Genomic DNA, 21,245 nt, shown 5'->3' with positions numbered 1-21,245 from the left:
CTTACTTGATTTGATTTATTCACATGCAGGTGTTCAAAAATTTTCCTGCTTGATGATGTCACTTCCGGCCATGATATCACTTCCAGGTTAATGACATCACTTCTGATGGGTCCTGACAGGCTGTCATTCTAAAAGGCTTGAGAACCTCTACTAGAAAGCATCCATTGCATCTTAAGCCACCTTTTGTTTGCTTTTTACAGATGTTTTCTACTGACTCAAGGAAACCTTCATTGAGCTGTTTCCAACTTGTCCCAGCCCAACAAATGTCCTGTGCCCACGACAAGAATGAATGGGAAGCAGGATCTAGAGCAGGGCAGAATTAACATGCAGCCTGAAGTTGCTTAATCAGGCAAATGGAAGATCAGGCAGTAACCAGAATGCTGAATGTCCACAGCTATGCTAATTGACACCAGTCTGTCTCCTGGAGCAATTCTGATTTGTCTGTTTACAGCAAGTGTAAACAACACTTGAGAGTGCTTAACCCAAGCCCTTCGATCTAATGAACAGTTTGATTCAACACCAGAGCCTATTAATCTCTCCACCAACTTAGGGTTGTGCTCCGTTTATACACTGCCTCTGTAGAATACTTTATTTATTCTTTTTTCCTTTTTCTCGGTTGAAGATAAAAGATCTGGCAGGAAGAGAGATTAAACTGAAAACTAATATAAACGAACCCTATTCATCTCCTGGGCACTCTGCTTTGTACAGAGAAGTGGTTTGGGGGGAAGATTCGCTTTCTGGCAGAGCCAAGGATTCAGCAAGTTTGTGAAGTACCTTTAAAATTTAAACAGCAAGCCTTCTCTTGACAATCAAACTAAACCTTTCCAGAGGCTGCTCCTCCCTTCAGCACATAACAAAAGAGATGAGTGGCAAAGCAGCTTGTTGCGCGGCAGAAAGAGGACAAGAGCGTTCCACATGCCCGATCACTTGTGCTGCCCTTTTCTACCCTGCCTCCAGAATAGGAAACATTCCATAAAAATGTCAACACCCACTTCCTTTTCCTTTGGGGATTACTGTCACTCGCCTGACCCAGAAAGCCTAGAGAAGCTCTGCGGCACTGACAACAGGCACACTGGGTCAAGCTATTAACTAAGCCTCCATTATACTGAACAGACAGCGCTAATCTTTCATTTGGTGTGAGCTACCTAGACTGCACTCTCCGCCTGGGCTGGCGCTCTCTTCCGCTGCAAATGACACAGTCCGAAATAACTTCCATTTGCAGTTGTCGCTCTTCAAACACATTAAGTCCCACTCAGGATGGAGAGCATATGATAAGGAATGCAAGTTCTAAGAAACAACTGCTCCTCAGCTAGCATGCTGACATCCACCAGTGGGTAATATCAGGGTATGAAATGCGGCCTAACACAAGTCTATTTGATCAAGGCCTGCCCAGGGGAGCTCTTTCAATGCCCCCCCCCCCAGAAACATCAGCCTCCTTTATCTCCATCTTGTTGCCCTGGTCTGCCTTTTTCGGCTTCTGAAACTAACTAGAAATGGGAGCCACCAACAGGGATGCCATCTGCTGTCCCCAGAAGGGGTGGCCAACAGATCTACCCCCTTCCTCCCCCGATATGTCTCACTCAAAAAGTCCCATTACTCTCCTTCCCCACCCACAGCCCACTCTAGCAGCCAACTAACCAACGCCTGTGCAATCTCCTGGAGCCGATACTGCCTCCTGGAGCCACTGTTCCAACTCTTGCCATTTGCAGCAGCAACCCAGCAGCACATGACAGCAGCCCAGCTTTTGCGCCACTGAAAAAGACCTTGCTCTGCTGGAACACTGACTCTGGCAGTGCAAGGTCTCAATAGAACTGAGGGCATAATCACCAAGAGCTTCCTGAGGTGACACCCCCAAGCCAGAACCCCCCAGGGTTGACATCTTCTGAGCGGGAAACCTTCCACAGAGCCACCGCCCTCCCCGCCAAATATTTCCCTTTTCTCTTCAAAACGTAAATCAAAAGTTGCTCAAACGCTAGCAGCGTTTGCAACAACTGAAAGAAACCTACTTTACTCTGGGTCTGGTGGAGGGATAGGCTTGTCTTCCATAGATGGGATAATTATTCCCCTGAAATTCAGACTTATTACACTTTACCTTCCTTCAACTGCTTTTCAAACAACAGATGGCTTTATTATGGAATCTCACATGGCACATGTGCAATGGATGCTAAAGCTATTAGGAACATATTCATTCCTTAACAATCAAAAGGGGGAAACAATAAACAAATGCAGGACGCAGTCTTGACAACAGGTATGTTACAAAGTCAAACTCCCACAAGGCTTCTTGATTCCGTACAAAAACACCACAATATCGTGTGGCAACACACCCTTGGCAAGTAGAAAAAACGATGCGTGGGCCTCCCATCAACATTTATCTGCATAAAAGCAAGCAGGGATTAGGATGCCTAACACATATTGTACCACTGCTGACAGTTAAAAAGCGACAAATACAAGCAAATGAGCTTGTGGAAAGCATATGTAAAACTCAGTGACAGTTTAAATACACACACACAAAAGCGCCTGTGCCACCAGACAGAACAAGCGGGGCACTGAAAGCAATCTTCGATGCAAACAGCAGGGACACTTGGTATGCAGGAGACAAAAGCGGTGCCAGCAGTGTGTAAAAAATATCAGATGCAAGCTCTGGCAAGAGTGCCAGAGAAGAAAGAGTGACACAACACCCATCCTTCGGTACAGGGGACAGGAGATCTATATTAGCAACTGAGAGATGAAAGTACTAATCCCTCTCTCAGATCACACTCATCAAAAGCTTTTGGAAATGGTGGCGCTTCCATCTTCCTGTGCCACTGGTACTTTCCAAAAGACGGTCAGACAGAAGAGAAAGGAAGAGCTCCAATACTGGCTTCTAAAGCCACTCAACAGCAAGAAAGAGTTAGTACTGAAATACGAGGCAAAGGAAGGGAGACAGACAGTGACACAATGATATATTTTGAAGAAGAGGAGCTCTTCCTGATAGCCCCCCATCAAAAAAAGTCACGCCCCAGAAGGACTAGACAACAACAGCAACCACCCAATGACTTCATGAGGGTGTTTTCTTTCCCTGCCACTCATTCCTATCTTGAAATTTACTACACAGGTATCCATCCAGTATCTGCAGTTTCAGGTACCCATGGTTCTTTGCTCCCCCTGCACACATATCTCGCAGCCATTACCTTTCATTTTCTTCTTTAAAAGTCAAGCGTGTTTCTTACTTTTACAGATGCTATAAGAGCAAAGCAACAAACAGGCGGGAAGCCTGCATGCTAGTGGGACAAATAGTGTTAACAGGAAGCTGGACAGTTCCTACTTCCTGTTGATGTTCTGACTGTGTCCCTCTAGCATGCAGGCTGCTACTAGCTGCTGCTTTGCTCTTATAGCATCTGAAGGTCCATTCCCCTGCCACTCACTGTTGACCACACTGTTGGAGCCAGGTAGGAACTTGGCCCTTGTATAGTGGAAAAGCAAGTGCCACAGTGGACAAGGCCACGAACTACCATTTGAATGTACAGGGATACAACCGATCATTTGATTATTCAATTTCATCAGGTTATCAGAATTAAATATTATTCTTTTTCTGCCAACTAATAGCTATACTATCGGTTTTCGTCGTCTTTTCTCATAGCGTAGGAAAACTGCACATCCCTGAAGGGAATAATTTGCTTGCAGCCATTTGATCCTGCAAAGGCTAAAATGCAGAAGGCAGGCAGGCTTTGATCTGATTATTGGAATAAGCCCTAGTTAAATTCTTCATTTCTTTATACAAGCTTTTAAAGATTCCCAAATATCTTATGCAAGGAATTGATCTTGAAATTTAAAAAAATGCAAAAGCATACACACACTCCATGCACACAGTCCATGAAATCTCAAAACATGCACAGAATAAAATAACACTTTAGTCTCCATAAGCTAGTATATCCTTTAAACTCAGGGTGGGAAACATCTAAATACTATAATACGCACTCCAAGTGCACTCCATGCTTCTCTATGGCTCAATTCGGACATTGCATTTTGAGCTTCCAAACAATGTACTGGAGGACTAAGAATGTGATGTAGATTCATGAGCTTTCCTCTCCCATCCTCAGTTTTCAGTAAAGAGTTTTTCATTACATTCAAATCAGGAAACCCATGATTAGGACTGTAATAATTATGATGAGGGGAACGGCTGTGGATCAGTGGTTTCAAACCATGGTTTGGATTCCTGGTTAGATTAACTACAGTTTTTCTAATTCAAATGCTGCAGCAAACTGGTTAGGTGGGAGTGGATGAGATGCTCAGCACACTCCTTGTCTTGATGTCTAAATTCGGTCTATGTCCCTTCACCCAACACACAGAGAACAAGATCAGCTGGTTGTGATCAGGTGGCCATTTTCAAGTTTGTAGAACCATTTGAACAAATTGTGTTACAATCTTCCCACCACTGATCTCTATGGTCATGTTGTGATGTAAAATGGGTCAGGGCAACCTCTGTTATTCTCCACACGGGAACTCAAGCAAGACAAAATGACTTTCACAAGGTCACCAAATGAATCCATGGGCAATTCAGGATTAGAAGCCAGTTAAAGCAGACTTTTGGGGTCAGAATTCAGCAACTGTTTCCACTGTCCAAAATGGCCCTCCCAAGTGATTAGGCTGCTCTGAAACAAAGGCTCTCTCTCTTTCCACCTGTTACTCCCTGAACTATCTCTCCTTTCTGTGTGCTTACAAACACAAAGCTTAGTGAAGAGCAGGTATCTGATGTGTACTGAGCCCTGTCTGTGGTAGATTACAATGCCATCAGCTAAAATCATTGGATTTGTCTGACAGCGTGTGAGAGTTCAGAAAATCCCTCCGTACTCTCCAGGATTATCGAAGCAATTTCTATAGGATGCTATCAGATCTCTGTTGAGCTTCTTACAGATTTTTAGTGGTGAATTACTGTATTTTCCAGCTGACAGCATCACCACCATTTCCAGGACAGGCTCCTGATATTCTGGATCACATCTGAAATCCATGCAAAACTGCTTTTAGAAACCCACCTTTCTAGCCAATGCAATTGCCATTGCTTTTTTATTCTGGGGCATGCTTACCAAAATATGTCTAGAAAACAACAGAGTGCTTGAAGAACAGGGCAGGAGCCCTTGGCTAAGAAAAGAACCTGCAGCCAGACTTGAAAATATAACACGCATGTAGCTTTTCCAAAATATATCATGCAAGTGCTGGCATGTACTAGGCCTTTCTGTGTACTTAGGTTCACAGAAGTCAGTGGGAAGTTTCCATCAGTGCCACGCGTTGCACATGCACAAACAATTCATTCTTCCTGGACTGAATTTGCATCCTTCTCTTCCATCTCTCGGTCACTTTGGCAAGGCAGAAAGGAGCAGGAGCAAAAACTGCATCAGAAACAAGGATGGCAACACCGAGTATGGTGGAACAAATGGACAGAAGCCAAGGAGGCTCAAAGGGTTAAATGAAGACCACCACTTTGGAAGCTAGAGAATTGCTTTTTATCTTCAAAGCTGCTGCTGAATCTGGAGATGAGGCATTCCAGCTCATTCTGGTCCTTCCATCCTCCCCGACCTCCTGTGACAAGCAGCACTTCATGGGGAAGAGTGCAGATGAAAGGACCTGGGGAGAACTGGCAGAAGAAGCCTTGATGATTTCATGTCTTGGTTCAGAGCAGCAGTTTTAAAGGTAATGGGGGAGTGGGAGGGGGAGCTATCCAGGTGGCAAGCTGGCAACCTCAGAAGGAAACCGATGTGCATCTAAGAGAATCTGGTGGTGATGTTTAGAATTAGAGGAAGAGGGCTTTTAATGGGGGATGCAACAGCAGTTTAAGAGCGTAGATGCTTGGAAAAGAGATGCTGAGGACTCTTAATAGGGATCTGGCATACCAGGAGCTCTGACAGTAAAATGGCAATTCAATTACATTTTTACTAGCGACTTCCATAACAATAGTCATAAGACAAACTTCAAAACTGCACCAGGGCAATGTAATTGAACTCCTGAGCAGCTAACATCAAGGCAGCAGACCCTGGTGTATTAACTCAAACATAAAGGCATGTGCAGCGGCCTGAGAAGCAGCTGCGGCTCTCCGGGAGATCCCAATTAGAATCCCCAGTGTAGCAGAACAAGGGCCTCCTCGCTTGGGGAGAGAACTGCTATCATCATTTTTTCCAGTCACACCTATGTTTGCAAGCAAAGGACCAAGCAGGCAGGCGGGCAGGATGCCAGGTTCGTGGACTCAGCATCCTCAGCCTCAGATACCTGGAAGGAAGAAAAACTCCCTTGGAAAAAAAGTCACAATGGGTGAGAAACATAAATGGCTGCAGATTAGTGATGCTGCACTTACTGTTTTCAGACAGTTCCACAATGTAATAGAGGACAGGGCTGTTTCCATCAAATGGGCGCACCCAGGAGAGGATCACGCTCCTGCCGACAGATGGATTCAGGGAGGCCAAAAGGTTTTGAGGGGGGTGCGGCAGCTCTCTAGGGAGAGAAAAGGAGACCACAGGTAATATGGAACCGACACATGTCAGTGCATGTGCATTTGAGAATCAGGCCCTTGATGGACACCATGCTGGAATCACAAGGAATAAAAATAAGCCCTTAAGAGTGAGTCTCCGTTGTGTCTGGTATCTAAATGATGATTTACATATACACTCTGAAAGTTGACACTTAAATAGCTAAGAGCACTGTCACTTAAGGTGGGGGAAAAGCCAACTTTCTAATTTGTTTTTTTTAATTGAGACAACTCGGTCCGTAAATTCGGTGTACAGTGAATTCTTCCTAATGGAATAGCTGTAAAACATATGAACAGGAGACCAAGGAGGTGAGGAAAGATGATTTAAAGTGGAATTTTCCATACACAGGCAAGCAGGGGACATTGCCGCCATCCATACAGAGCTCCCAAGCAAAATCGCAGTACACACTCCAAGGCTGCTGCCGTTTTAAATGTCCTCGGCAGCCTGGGCCCTGATTGGTAGAATGTCTCCGCTGGTATAATGAAAATTTCTTGGAAAGCCACCCAGGCAGAACAAGTGAAAATGCCTGCAGAAACTACATAACAATGCTAAGTGAAATGCTTCTCTTTAAAACAAAAGAAAACAAAAAAATAGGCTTGAATAAAATCAGAATGTCTAAAAATATGCATGGGTTACAAACCCCGCCCCCCCCAGGTTAGGATTGGGATCTGCAACACCTATTGCTTTCAGCTGAAAACCAGCCACAAAGATTTTTGCCAGTTATAGCCATGGAATGCACCCCCCCCCCCCCCACAAATGATGTACTGTAAGCCACACTACTGCCTCAGGTAGAACATACAAATGGTGCCCTGGTTGGTGGCAATGCAAAAATGACATTGACCATTTCCTGTCCTTTAATGACAACCCAATATCTGCCACCTGAAATGGGCCACCAGACCCTGCCTAATCATACGGCTGGCCTAGGACCACACCCAGAGGTGCAAGGAGGCCAGAGCACACGGGGGCAGATTGGGGAGACTGTCTCAGGGCACCAGATTGCCAAGGCAATGTTTTGTTGGGGGGGGGGAGAGGATTTTGGACCTTCTGCCTCAATTGCCAGAATGTCTTGGCTTAACAATAGCTCAGTGGGTGCTCGGCATGCAGAGGCTCCCAAGTTCAAGGCCTAGTATCTCTAGTCAAGAGGATCAGGTAGGGCAATGGGAAGACCTTTCACCTGAGACTCCAATCAGAGTAGGCAATCCAAGGCTAGGTGGATCTGTAGAAACCCTGTTAGCTGGCAAACCTTAAAACTAGCTGGCAAACCTGGGATCTACTCCCTTTCAAAATGGAGTCCAAATCTCCTACTCAGGAACCGGCGGAATGCAACCAACCCAGTCATTTATCACTGACTGCTCACGGGAACTCCTCTCTCAATATCAATTATCACTGACCCTTGCTGGTCAGACCAAAAAGCAGTAATTATGCTTGACATTCTTTAATTAAAAAATGTACTCATTCCTCTTCATAATTTATTAAGCTGCTACACACTTAGCGCTATCTAAAACCACGAGTCCACATTCATAAACAATTCCAGCCCAGGGATGTGGTTTTAAATCAGCTGTAAACAGCATGCTCTGAATGTCAGATTCCTTCCTTGTGGTTGTAGGGGAAAGAAGAGATATGAATTTAATTTTTTATTAACTTTGAACTATGTTCTGTATTTTATTATAAGCCATACCAGGCTGGATAACCTGCATGGGCCAAAAAGCAGAATTATGTCTGTGTTGGTGAAGTGATTATGGAAAGGGGCCTGTTTCAATACTGTTTATTAAATTCTACTCCAGCCACACCACTTTTTTATACAATGAATGGATGACCCAAAGTGAGCAATGCAAAGAGGGGAAGGAGCTATGATTTTTTTAACCTCACTATGATTTTAGACCTCTGAATACACTTACTTGGCAGAAAGTCCCACTGAATTCAATAGGGTTTATTTGTAAATGCCACAAAATCTGAATGGGGTAAGCAATAATCCCTCCAAACCACAACACGCTTTCACGTGGGGGTTTAGCAGCAACCTTACATCAACACCATCAATAGAAACTGGTTAGCGGGTCTTTTTGGTTAAGTAGCCTTGTGTAGGAACTTGTAAGGCCATAAAATAGCAGTACAATGAATTGTAGCCTGCCGCAATCTGTAACTGCCAGCAACAGATGATGCCGACGCACAGAAGTCCCTAGAGGCAAAGGCAACGAGCATGGAAAAAAAAACACATCTCACTAGAAACAATCACTTAAAACTGGAGAGGAACTCTTGAGCGGGGAAATGTATTGCTCTCTCGATTGTACGCAAAAGTGGAGATTAACAAATATTAATCTCTCTTTAAGAGATGCTTCCATGTCGCTTAAAGGGGGGTAGAAAGCACAGAGTGAAGACGATGATAAATGAGTTGCCACTACCATTATGTATAGTTATGCCCGTGGTGAAAACTGCCACTTTCTTCTGGAAAGAATTAAGTCTTCTTGCTATTAACATCCATGAAATGACTTGCTTGTTATCTGACGGCAACCTCTAGACGGAGGGCCATTCTTCCGTGGCAAACGAAGAAGGAGAAGCACAAGGCCTCAGTCCTCAAAGCACTGCAGGTGGAACACGGGCATTCATAAGAAGATTCATCCTGAAGAACACTGGCTGAGGATTGCAACCCAGTGAAGGCAGCCAACAGCTTTGATTGCTGGGCCTCTTTTGGTTGGCATAAATGTGCATAATGTTTAAGTGCAACAGAATTTAGCTTGAGGTCAACTTCTGCAGGCACGGGAACTCTGAATTCCTGCGGGAAGATGCAAAGTTATGTGGTAGCACAAACCCATCTTCTCTTGGCTGAAATGAAACATGATATCAAACCAAGGAAAAATAAAGATTTCTTTTTCCTCTCAGGGCTGGTTTTTTCCAAACCTCTATAATGAGATGCAATATTAAGATTTTATGTGACAACCATCTCAGCCAGAGCATTGTATCCAAAGCCTATGATAGAATTTTTTTTTTCTCCTTTGTCATCTAAAACAAACTAGGGATCCAAGTTATAAGCCGTCCTTAGTTAAAGCATCTGGGATACATTTTTTAGTCCTGGATTATAACTATTAATATGATTTTTAGTTAATGAGCAATTAACAGAAGAAATATCTAATTTGAGTGATATCTCTGTATGGAAAGAGAAAGTTTGGGCTAAGATGAATAATCTAATCCATGATAATCATGTTATTTCTTATGAAGACTTGAAGACTATGACTGTTTCAATACTTCCCGAGCATGCATTCTTTTTGAGCCCATCTGGCAAAGTACAACATTACAGGGTAAATCCCTTTTTGAATCTTTAGTGGTAATACAGAAGAGGCCTGAAAAAATAATATTTGGCTATATATGAATGGAATAAATGCTATCTATTCTTAAAAGGAAATGAGACAAAAGTTTGAGCTGTAATAACTAAAACTAAATAGTCATCAGTATTTACTCTGTAATATCCCAGCTAGATTTATCTAGGCTAGCTTCAAGGAAACTCTTTTAAAAGATGCTATGTTCATTAATGGCTATTTATCAGTGGCATTAAAAACTCCACTGGAGACACAAGATCTATTCCAATGTTTATGATCTATGTTGGGGTACAGAGCATCCCACCTGGACTGCATCCATAGTCTGGCCTTTTCTTGGTTTTGGAAAATAATTAAACTTATTCACAAAATGACTGGTTAAGCTATTTCCCTGGGATCCCTTATTTAATTAAGAGGTTGGATTAGTGGATCTAGATTTTATATTCACTCTTTTATTAGCAGCTAAGATCAGGTATGAGTTACTCTTTCACTCTCTGAATGGCTTGGAAATACGTATATGGGACACTGCTTTCAATAATGTTAGCTTCATTAGCAAAGCAAACTGACAGGTATTTCAAAAGTGTTCTCCATTTGTTATGTTTCTGAATAATAATTGCCTCCATCAAGACAAACTACAGCCATATGTTTATTCCCCAGTGTTAATTTCTTTTCCTTTTTAGTGATGCTTAACATATTTTAATAAATGCCATTTTAAAAATTTCATGTCAAATTTCATGTGACAAATAGTTTGCAGACGCTCTGCTTTCATGTTCAACAAACCAATTGTTGTCAGACAGTACCTCTGAGAAGGTTAATAGATTTTAAGCCAATATAGGCATGTTCAAATTACTGTCACACCACATTTTCATGAAGTTCTCTGGATTTCTGCCGCAAATGTTGACATGGCGGGGATGGGCAGAGATGAAAAATGTTCATTTAAAAACAACAACAAAAAAAAACTACCTTCCACTCTATTGTGCAGATTTTGCACCTGTTCTCAGCCAGGGTTCCCTTGACCTGCTGCTGTTGAGAGACGATGAACAGGGAAGACATCTCTGTTGCCTAGCAATCTGGGTGACACTCTGTGCCTTGCCAACATTACCTGGTGGTAATTGCTCGACAGTGCTGCAAGACATCCATCTCATTGATCCCTAGTTGCATTCACCACTAGTTGGGAGAAATGAGACTGGGGATAAGACGCTAGACGTGTACCCAAAATGCACATCTCACTGAAAGTAACATAGTGCAGATGGCTGCAATCCACAACTGAATGCACACTGTAATGTGCACATCCTCCATTTGCACTGCAGCACTTTCAAAGGTAAGCATATTTTGATCCACATTCTGCCTCATCTAGTCCATTACGTATGACTAGATTTAGGCACAGGTATGTCAGCCCAGTGGACTCCACCACAGGGATGCATCCCCTCTTCCCACTGTACTTGCTCCTTGTAAATTGCTTTACAAGACGTTAAAAAAAATCAGCAAAACTAAGGTGGATTTTTCAGGGGCGAAAATGTTTGCAAAATACACAAAACCCCATTTGGGTTTCATAGTAGCTAAAACTATCTTAAAATGACCTCAGACGGTGAGGGTCTGGTTTACGGGTTGAGCCTACAGTTATGTTCCTGGGATTATGCTAAATCTCTTCTTCCCTTGCTATTCAAACACGAGGAACTTATTTAAGTGAATGGTAGGGCAAGAGAATACTATTAGGGCCCAATCCTATCCAACTTTCCAGTGCTGGTGCAGCTGTGCCAACATGGCATGCACTGCATCCTGAAGTGGGGGTGGGGCAGTCATGGAAGCCTCTTCAGGGTAAGGGAACATTGTTCCTTTACATCAGGGCTGCATTTCAGCTGTATCAGCACTGGACAGTTGGACAGGATTGGGCCCTTTGATCCTCAGAGATTATATATGGTAGTTACAAATACCCCTATGTTTAAGCAACCAGTTTGTAACTGCCAGAGGGTGGCTGAGAAGTTTATTCAGCAGACACCCACAGAGTATCTTACAAAATTAGCTAAAAGCAAGCTGTTTGCTAAGGGAAATAAACCAGACATGTTTTTGGAAAGATTTCTCAGGGAAAAAAGAGCTCAACAGCAGGTAATTAGAGAGACTATGACTGAAGAGAGGATTACCAAGGAGGCGAGGGAGATTAAGCCAGCCTCCTTGTCATTTTGTCTTTTTTCAAACGCACTCCTCCTCAGTTACAAAAGACTGCCAAAGTCAAGGCTGCCACGGAGTGTGACTTGTGGCAAGTGGCTCGGCTGGACGAAAAAGTGCAAGGCATAAAAAGTGACGCAGTAAAGAAAACGGCAATGAGTTGTGGCTGAACTAGATCCCTGGTGGCAGAGATGTGTCTGGGAGCCCATGTTGCTGTCCAGCAGTCACAAAGAAGGAAGAGGGTGCCATTTGTCATGGAAGAGCAGTGGCTGCAACCAAGCGCTGGACCCTCCCTCTGCCTGCTGCTTTTTTTTTTAGCAATCCCTACCCCTGATTGCAACTTTGGAATGCATTTGCTACATCACAGGGAAATACACCTAGTGGGAAGAACAAAGTGCCACCTTCCGCCGTTGCTTCTCTGCTGCATGTTGAGCCTTTTCTCCTCTGATGCGTTGCAGCCTGTTTGGCGAGAAACCATCTGAACTGAGCAACCAGCCACGTGTGCCACTAAATGGCTCCGTTCAGCCCTATGGTTGTAAACCTCAGCACAGCTTGGAAGTCAATCCCATTGATCTCAATGAGTGGACATGATAGGCTGTAGCAGTCCACACCATGCTCAAGGGGATGTAAAAAGGGCAGACCCTTATTACGTTCAGTGGATTTTCATGCTGACAGCGGCAGCCAAGTTGCTCACTGGATAGAAACTCTTTTATTTTTTTTTATTTATTTACTTCATTTATACCCCGCCTTTCTCCCCAAAGGGACCCAAGGCAGCTTACAACAATAATTAAAAAGAGCACAACTCTTGCCACTATGCCTTCTTACATTTTCACACCAGCCTGATTCGAGAGGCATTTAACAACCCTATGAAAGACATTTTGAATTTTACTTAGGTAAAACTGGGTACGATTCCACAGATGACTTAAGTAAATATTTAGAATCTGGCCTGATTTCAACATGAGCTCACAACATTTGGTGTCTGAGGAGGACAGAGCCTCCTTTTCCTTGTGTTTTTCCCCCCATTGCAGGTAAATTTGGATGCAATCGTAATTTTTCTTTCCTGGATAATAGCCCACCAGAGAGGCTGGAAATTACTAAAAACCTTCTCCATTGTGTGGAAAGATAATCTGCTTTCTGCCTGACTTCTTTCCGATTGTTCTCACTTAGACGAAGCAGGCAGAATGAAAAGGGTACAAATGGCAAGAGGCAATCAATGCAATTTGAGGAATATATGGAAATGGGATCCACAACAAGATGGGTTCTTAACAGGGTGTCATTTGGAGTTTTGTTACCATACATCTCTGAGAATCACTATTATCAACTCTCACTTAATAATGGAGAAACTTGAAATTTGTTTTGCTCCTGCTACTCTGGTATTCGGTCTTCTATTCTTTCTGATGTCCCTGTAGCTCACATAGGTTGACAACTTTTAAGAAATATTTTTTAAGTGATGCATGGATAAAAGCTGAGTTCTGCTATCTGACTTATTTTACATTTTGGAGGTTAAGGAAAACGGGGGCTATGGCAAAAGATGTAAGCTGTGGAAAGGAGAGGAAGATCACTGGATGCCATACTGGTTAGTGGACCTGACCTTGAATGTAAGGAGTCACTGGGGAGGAATATTCACTTGGTGGTAGAGCCCTAGCTTCCTGCATGCATAAGATCCCAGTTTCCATTCCCAGCATCTCCAGCCAGAAGGATCTTAAGTAGCATGGCTGGGAAAGTCCAGTGCTTGAAATGCTGGTGGACCTTCCTATCAGGTGAGCAAATGACAGAATATGATAGGGTATAAAGGACCTCTCACATTTCCTAAGCTCTCTATTTCAGAGATCTTCAGTAGGCGAGTTGGGACCAAGAAACTTGGTCCAAGTTTGGATGTGAAGGGTTGTGGCAAGTGCTGCTGCCACCATTTTGTTTCAGGGCTCTGGCATGTAGCTGAGGCTTCAAGTCCCAGAAGAGGAAAATCCCAGTAGAAGGCTTTGGATGGGGGAGTGGAACTGGCCAAGCTCCTCAATCTTTGATGATCCATCTCCTTCTCCCACCCACATGTTGGCTCCCCGCTCTGCTCATCTCTGCTTCATCTTACTTCCTCTGCTGTTGCTATGCCACTTTCTGCCTCATCTCTATTCAATTGGCTGGTAAGTGAGGAGCAGAATGATCCAGTAGCAGTATATGCTGCTTGGCTGTGACTGGGTGAGCAAAGGAAGGGAACTATGGACGCCCACTGTAGCCACCCACTAGACCAACTATCTTGCCCCTTGGACTTTTGAAGTCAAATGCTCCAGGTTGGGTTTTGAGGTGGTCTCCAAGTCTTGACAACCTCAACAGCACTACTCTAAATCCAGCAAGTTTAAGTTCACTGCTTAAAGATCATGGTGGATACATAACAATACAAATGTGCTATTTGGCTTTCAAAGTCAAGGATATACAGTTGCACCCAGTCTATTCTCTTTAGTCCCTAGGGAGGCACAAGAAACAACAAATTAAGTACAGGAGGTGGCAATCTGTTTGGCATTGCCTTCACTTCCTTGGATTCCAACCAATAGCACGAATGCATTCCAGGAGGAGAACTGAAGGAGAGAGTGTAAAAAGGGATGGTCTGAGAACAGAATTCAATCTAAGCTTGGCACTGAAGAGCGGATGCTGTAATAAAATCGAGATGAATGTAACAAAACCTCAGAAATGAACACTTTATACAGCAGGGTTGAAGAAGCAGCCTCAGGCGTCTTCTCAAGGAGAAGATTAGTTGTGACCAGCCAGCAAAAACTGATGCAATTTCAGAAAGACTTACTACACTACTACTATCTTATGCTAAAAAGATAACTGCATTAGAATATCACCCTGTCTGGCTCAACAGAACCACCTGACTCTCTTGTGTTCCATTTCTGTCAGAGCTCAAGGATCAATTCAGCTTAGAAAAATGTGTGCTCCTTTCAAATTATTGGGTATCAAAGCATTGGGTATCATGGCACACAGGTAGCCATGACTAAACATAGGAAGAGGAAAGTAATATTGTGTCAGGGTCTGCAGAACTAGGACTAGGACTTTTATAATCAGATCTGGGGGACCTGGCCCTCTGAGCACCTTAGGACTGTGTCTGCTGCTCAAACCTTAGAGTTTACATTGACACAACAAGAAGAGATTGAAAATTAGCAAGCAACAAAATAGGATGATTGCTATTGCCGCAATGCAAATCAACATTTGCTATAAAACTTTCGAGTAGCTATAAAATCTCTGGGCTATACAGTTTCATTGATCTACGTGTGGTGAATCAAATTGAAGGAAAATGCCTTTGGAGACAATGGTACTCAAACGGAGAACTGGTTGTGCTTCTTAAAATGCTGGACACAAACAAGAAGGTGATACTAACAATTCACAGCATTGCCCAGACATGCCCACCACAGGAACACTCACATCACTTCCATTCGAGCCACCCTGGAGTCATTTCCGCCAAAGGATGTGACTTCACACGTGTAGTCCCCAATGTCACCGGACCATGTCTGGCTAATGATGAGGGCGCCGTCCTTCTCCACGGTGATTCGGGAGCTGCTAGATGGATTTATGACAACGTTGTCCTTCTTCCAAACATACCTGATTGTCACAGTATTTCAGACTGTTAAAGTCAGCTGTCTATTTCGTTAAAAATGATGACATATCAAGTGCTGAAATTATATGGCAAAAACAGAGCTGCATAATTATATAGTACAGAGACATTAACTAGCAATCTTCCAAGGGCTCATTTGGATGCAAGAAATGCCTGATAGGCCTGCAAGATTAACAAAATGCACGGCTGTTCAAGATGAAGGGTATAATTCTGCTTCTTTAAAAAATGGCAAGTTTCCTATTGATTTCTAACAACATCAACAGGCATGCTAGGGGCTTGGCTTTGGGGCAAGGCCAAAAGACAAGAGACAAGGCTACTCCCCCTCCTCAGCTGTGCCTTAGCTGCAGTGATTGATATAGCATAGATAGCTTTTGTGTGTAGGTCTGTAATGTCAAGCAATTCCACCCCTAGGCTTCACTGGTGACCCTGCTCTGGGTTCCACTTCTGGGCCCCACCAAAATTCTGGCAAGCCTAACTGCAGCCCAAGTTTTGATTTTCATTATTATTTTTTTAAATGCATGGTTCAAAAGATGGCTTCACACACAATGCAGACACAATACAGAGTAGGCATGGCAAGGACCTTCACCCCACAGACAGATTTCTCCTCCTCCGCCCAGTTCTCCTTGCCCTTACATCAGAACAAAACCTACCCTCACCCCCTTCATATGTACTCCTCCCCCCCTAACTGGTCCCAATCCCAGACAATTGTGCCTAAGCCTATGGATGTCATTTCAGGTATCAAGGAGATGATGGGCAACCCTCACAGCAGATGAGGCTGTGTAATTGCTACCAGTATGCATTATGCAATATAATATGAAATGTATCATACAATCTTTCCACTTTTTAAATGCATGACCCACATATTCTCTCTTTTCCATTTCAATATTATGGTTTATAGCAGCAGTGCCCAACCTCTCTGGGAGTTTGGAAACCACTGCAAGTCATTGCAGGGGAGGGGCGAAGGCAGGGACATGATGCCCAGGATCAAGTCAATGCTGGGGTCAAAGGCTTTTTTAAAAACTCATCGATAGCAGTGCTGGCCTCTTGGGGTGCCTGACACCTCCACAGGTCTCCCCAGGCCTCAGAATGTCTTTAAAAAGTGATTGCAACTCACTTCTGATTTGCGAACACAAAACTGGGAGTGCATCATGATCTTTTAAAAAGACATTCTGAGGCCTGGGGAGCCCTGTGGAGGCGCCCATGGCGCTCCCCGCACACCCCAGAGGCTGGTGCTGCTATTGGTGAGTAAAAAAACCACTCTTTGTCGCCGGCAGTGGTGTGATCCTGGGGACCATGCTGCTGTCTTCCCCCTCACCCCATCCCTTAAGGAGGCAGAGACAAGACTTCTCAGTTGGGGCATCACGACGCCCCAATTTGAGAACCTCTGGTTTATGGAATAGAATGATTTTAAATGGTCTATAGTGTGATTTAGCCATAATTCTACCTGCAGTAGGATTTACAAAAAAAAAGGGGGACTAAAAATCTGTTCTCTTTATACAAGTCTAGACTTCGTTCCTTCTATTTTTTTATTTTATTTTTACGCAAGCGGCATTGTTTAATGTTCTCTAAAGGGAATTGCTACATCCTTAGCTAACTTTTTTCCTTTTTCATTTGTGCTACTTTTCATTTATGCACATTTTCATTCTGTCAAATAAAACGGAGAGGGAATTCCTCTAAGATCTACTTGTAGAGTCTGCTAGTTTAAAGGCGTATACTTTCCATTCTGCAAGGTTGAATTTGGTACTTCATTATTTTTGGGGGGAGAGCAGAAAAATAAGTGACATTGTCAGGAATTTTCAAGACCCTCTGTGTAAACATTCCTCCAATCCCCTTCAATCTCTTTGGGTTTTATTCTCATTAAGTATCAGCTTTAGACAAGCCGGTTTTATTGATATCATATTAACCTTGACAGTCAATCATGGGAAGTTGTATTGAAGTCATGAAGTGGAACGTAGCTCATTGTAAATAATACATAAGGTTGAAGGGAAGGGAAAAAGGACTTGACATGATTAATGGCATAACCTACAACCTCATGACGCTGTCATTGGGAATACAGGTGCCAAGCCTGGCATCTGGAAAGAGCGCACCTACACCACTCCGCCGGTTTGTAAGATGAAGTTCAAATAAATGGCACATATGACTGCAGTCAACACTGACCTGATTGAAATTCTGGGGTCATGAGCAGCCTCACATCGCAGCGTTGCTGTGGTTCCCTTAATAACTGTGCTGTCCTCAGGAGGGCGAACAATAAAAGTGCGATCTGAAAACAACACAGCCCACAGTTCAGGTGAAATTGCCAACTTCCATCTTAACTTGGGTGTTTGCCCTCAGAAGGCAGGGAGCAGAGCCATTTGTCATTCCAGACAAGAACCATTTTAGTGTTCTGCCGTTCCCCCCCCCCCAATTCAGTAAACATGTAAGGCTTTCCAGAGCAAGTGTTTAGTGGAAAGGTTTAAGGGAGGGGAGTCACATCCTCTTCCAATTCTTACTTAATTTCCCATAGGATTCCAATCACAGAAACATATTAGAAAAGCAAAATCTGAAGCAAACTCCATAGCAGAGATTTTGTCATGAAGACCAGTGGCTTCTTCTTTGCTATAACTGGGGACCAGGCTTGGGAATGCATGCAGAGGAAGTGGTAGAAACTGTCCAGTTCTGGTGAGATGGAGCCCACACACCGGCATAGAGAATGTCAGTTCCACAAGCAATCTGGGACTTAGGGCAGGCAGGAAACAGACAAGGAGAGTTCAGTTTCTGGATCAGGGAATATCAGACAGCCTTTCAGCACCCTGGACACGTCACAGGGGTTAGAGGTCTTGTCTCAAGGGGGGCCTTAACCTCACTGGGGACCTTTTATACTTCTTCCCCCCCCCCCCCCGACTGTCCCTCTCATGCTCCACCCCATTGCTGAGCAGTGCAGAGTTTTACAGTGCAGAGTCTGGCACTGCTCCATGACTTTTCACCAAGCGTGTTGCTGAACAGGCTCAGTGGAATGTGAAGCCCTAGGATGCCAGCCACTTGATGAAATGTGGCCCAGGGGCTGCAGTGGACATGGAAGGTTTGGACTTGCACATTCGTGGGCTCAGAACCAGTGTCTCTACTATTGCTTCCTTCCTGCCATATGTGCCACGTTCATGTTGCTGCCAAGTAAGGTTCATGACTAGTGGTACCTGTAATCATAGGTAATGCTAAACAGAGTTTCCACTTACTAGAATTGGAAATAACAGTTTAAAGCGGATTTCAGATCCTTAGTCATGCAGAATACTGGTTAGCATTAAATGACTTCACTTAAGATCTACGCAACTGTTTCCCATAACTGTGGGAGGGGAGAATTTGTGTCAGAAAGGGGAAGGGGTGGGAAGAGAGAGCATGGTCCCCCAAGGCTGGCTCTTGGTTTCTTAAACACTGTTAGGAAGGGGATTGGTGCAGTTTCTACACTGGTCCTTAACCCATGTTTGACTTCGAATAGGAACCTTCCTAGGAAGTTACTACCTCTTAGTGCCATGCAATAATACTTCCAAGTATCTTCTTAACTTTTGTTACTCAAAAATGTTTGCAGAACTGAAAGATATTCACTGACACAAACCTGCCCAGGTCCCAGAAATCACCTGGCATTTCCCTGAGCCTTCAGAAATGATCAAAGATTTTTTTGCCAGCTCCTCATTCAATCCTCTGAACCTCCCTGACATGACCAGCTATTTTCACTGTATAAAATACTTTTGATGTACAAAGTGATACAGTCTGCATCTCACTGAAAGGCAACCGATTGCAGCCAATTATAATGATGCTCCAGTGGCCACATCTCCAGAGGAGGTCATTACTGCCACCTGTTTCACAAATGTGAAACTGAGGCTGGGCTGTAATTTGAACAGCTACCTGGTCTCATGCTAGCAACTTGCAGCAGACCAGTGGCAGCACCACTATAGTAGCACTGTGCTAAGTTATGAAAGGGCAGTCGGCCCACCAGTCAGTTCAGATGTTTTGGTTTGATGCTGTTGGATCACTGCTTCAGCAGCTACACTTCACTACCCATTTGTTTCACGTCCCAATTCAAGATTCTGATATTAACCTTTAAGGTCCATCATGATTTGGGTCCAGGTTATCTGAGGGACCGCCTTCTCCCACCTATTCCCACCCTCTTAGGTCATCTGAAGGGTCATTTCCTCCAAGTGCCACCTCTATCCCAAGTCAGAGGGTGGTGGCTCAGAAACAAGCCTTCTCTGTATTGGCACCACAATTGTGTAATTCTCTTCCCGGAGTATTAAGAACTACCCCCTCCCTCATGGCTTTTCAGCGAGGCTCAAAACATACCTGTTTTGTCTGGCATTTGGTTGACAGATGGCTATTTACTGTCTGCGCCTCTGGAATTGTGCTGGGGCTTGACTGCTTTCCTGGACTAATTAGTCCCGTCCCCCCACCATGACTCAAGACTGTGTGTGGAATTTTGCTTCGTTTTAATGTTTCAGTGCTTAACTGTTAAAATTAATGTCCTAATGCCTTGTTTTGATGTTCTTTCCACCTAATTGTTGTGATGCGTCGTACAATTATTATAGAGCTTTGTAAGCCGTCTCGGGCATTTGCTTCGGCATGGTAAAGGCGGGATATAAATTTTTCAAATAAATAAATAAAATACATCATAAAGCATAGAGTAGAGTGGACATTAATTCATACGTGCAAGCAAGACAAGGACCAATGATGTACTCAGAAATAAGAAATGGATGGACAGCCTCAATATTAGATCCATGCAAACCTGGCAGCAGCTGTAATGGGAGAGACGGGAAGGATCAAATAAAATTGCTCCATGGTCAGGAACTATCCTGTGCATAAAAGGGGTAATGTTGCTTAAATCCCACCATTCACACATGCCCAGAAGATGGAGGTCACTGCAGCAAGCAGCAAAAGCACAAACTATGTCTTCAATGCCGGCTGCAGAAAGAAAGAAAGAAGTGCTGCAGACCACATCAGCTGAATCCAGGTACAAGGGAAGAAGATAAATGGAAATGTGAACAAAGCCCCCTTCCTCAGAAGAAATAATAAGCCCTAATGCCTGAACAGATTTCTGTACAAGAGTCAAGTGCTAAGTGTGAACTTCAGACACCATTAAGCACCACGTCTGAGAATGCTGGATATTTCCACTCTACCCCTCGGGTTATGTAGCAGCGCCTGTGTCGTTCTCATAGCTGTACATGCAGGATGTGATTAAATTACATCAAATTAAAAAGGATTCAGCAGGACATTAAATGGAACTGGCAACCTGTGCCTACAAAAAGAAGGAACTTCTTGTTCCTGTTCAGGAGGAACTTCCAATGGAGAGTCAGCCTCTTCGACACCCACACTCCACTGACTAATGCCTGCATCGCAAGCAAGCTGCCTCCTGATCCGTGGAACGGTTGCATTTTGTCAGTATGATGCTGGTGGAGCAGTCACATGGCAGCCAAGATTTATTGTGTATGTATCACTGAAGTCACCTGCAAGTACCTCAAGGGTTGCATTAGGATGGCTTTTGTGAGCATTAAGCAAGCAATTTGAAATGCAGAGGTGTTAAATGTGCATCCTCTGTTCAGGAAAACCAGTCCCTGGGCTGAACTTCAGGTTCAAGACAAGAACAAAAGCAACACACAACTTTATAAAGACCAGGCTGGAGTTACTGAACACCACTCTAACCTTAAA

At 43.8% G+C, this 21,245-nt stretch overlaps 1 protein-coding gene across 1 annotated transcript in view; it reads right to left on the bottom strand.

The window, feature by feature from the left end:
• The window catches only part of SDK1 (sidekick cell adhesion molecule 1), a 478,937-nt gene that overhangs the window by 156,388 nt on the left and 301,304 nt on the right, over positions 1–21,245 (bottom strand). Inside the window, exons 12-14 of the mRNA XM_066640872.1 lie at positions 17,733–17,835; positions 15,386–15,562; positions 6,326–6,462 (exon numbers count right to left, since the gene is read on the bottom strand). Of these exons, the coding sequence (XP_066496969.1) occupies positions 6,326–6,462; positions 15,386–15,562; positions 17,733–17,835 (417 nt within the window). The remainder of the gene's footprint in view (positions 1–6,325; positions 6,463–15,385; positions 15,563–17,732; positions 17,836–21,245) is intronic.

Source organism: Tiliqua scincoides, chromosome 13, assembly GCF_035046505.1.
Source record: "Tiliqua scincoides isolate rTilSci1 chromosome 13, rTilSci1.hap2, whole genome shotgun sequence".
In the NCBI taxonomy this organism is placed as follows: domain Eukaryota; kingdom Metazoa; phylum Chordata; class Lepidosauria; order Squamata; family Scincidae; genus Tiliqua; species Tiliqua scincoides.
Note: the sequence above shows the minus strand (reverse complement) of the source record. Positions and strands in the feature narration are given on the sequence as shown.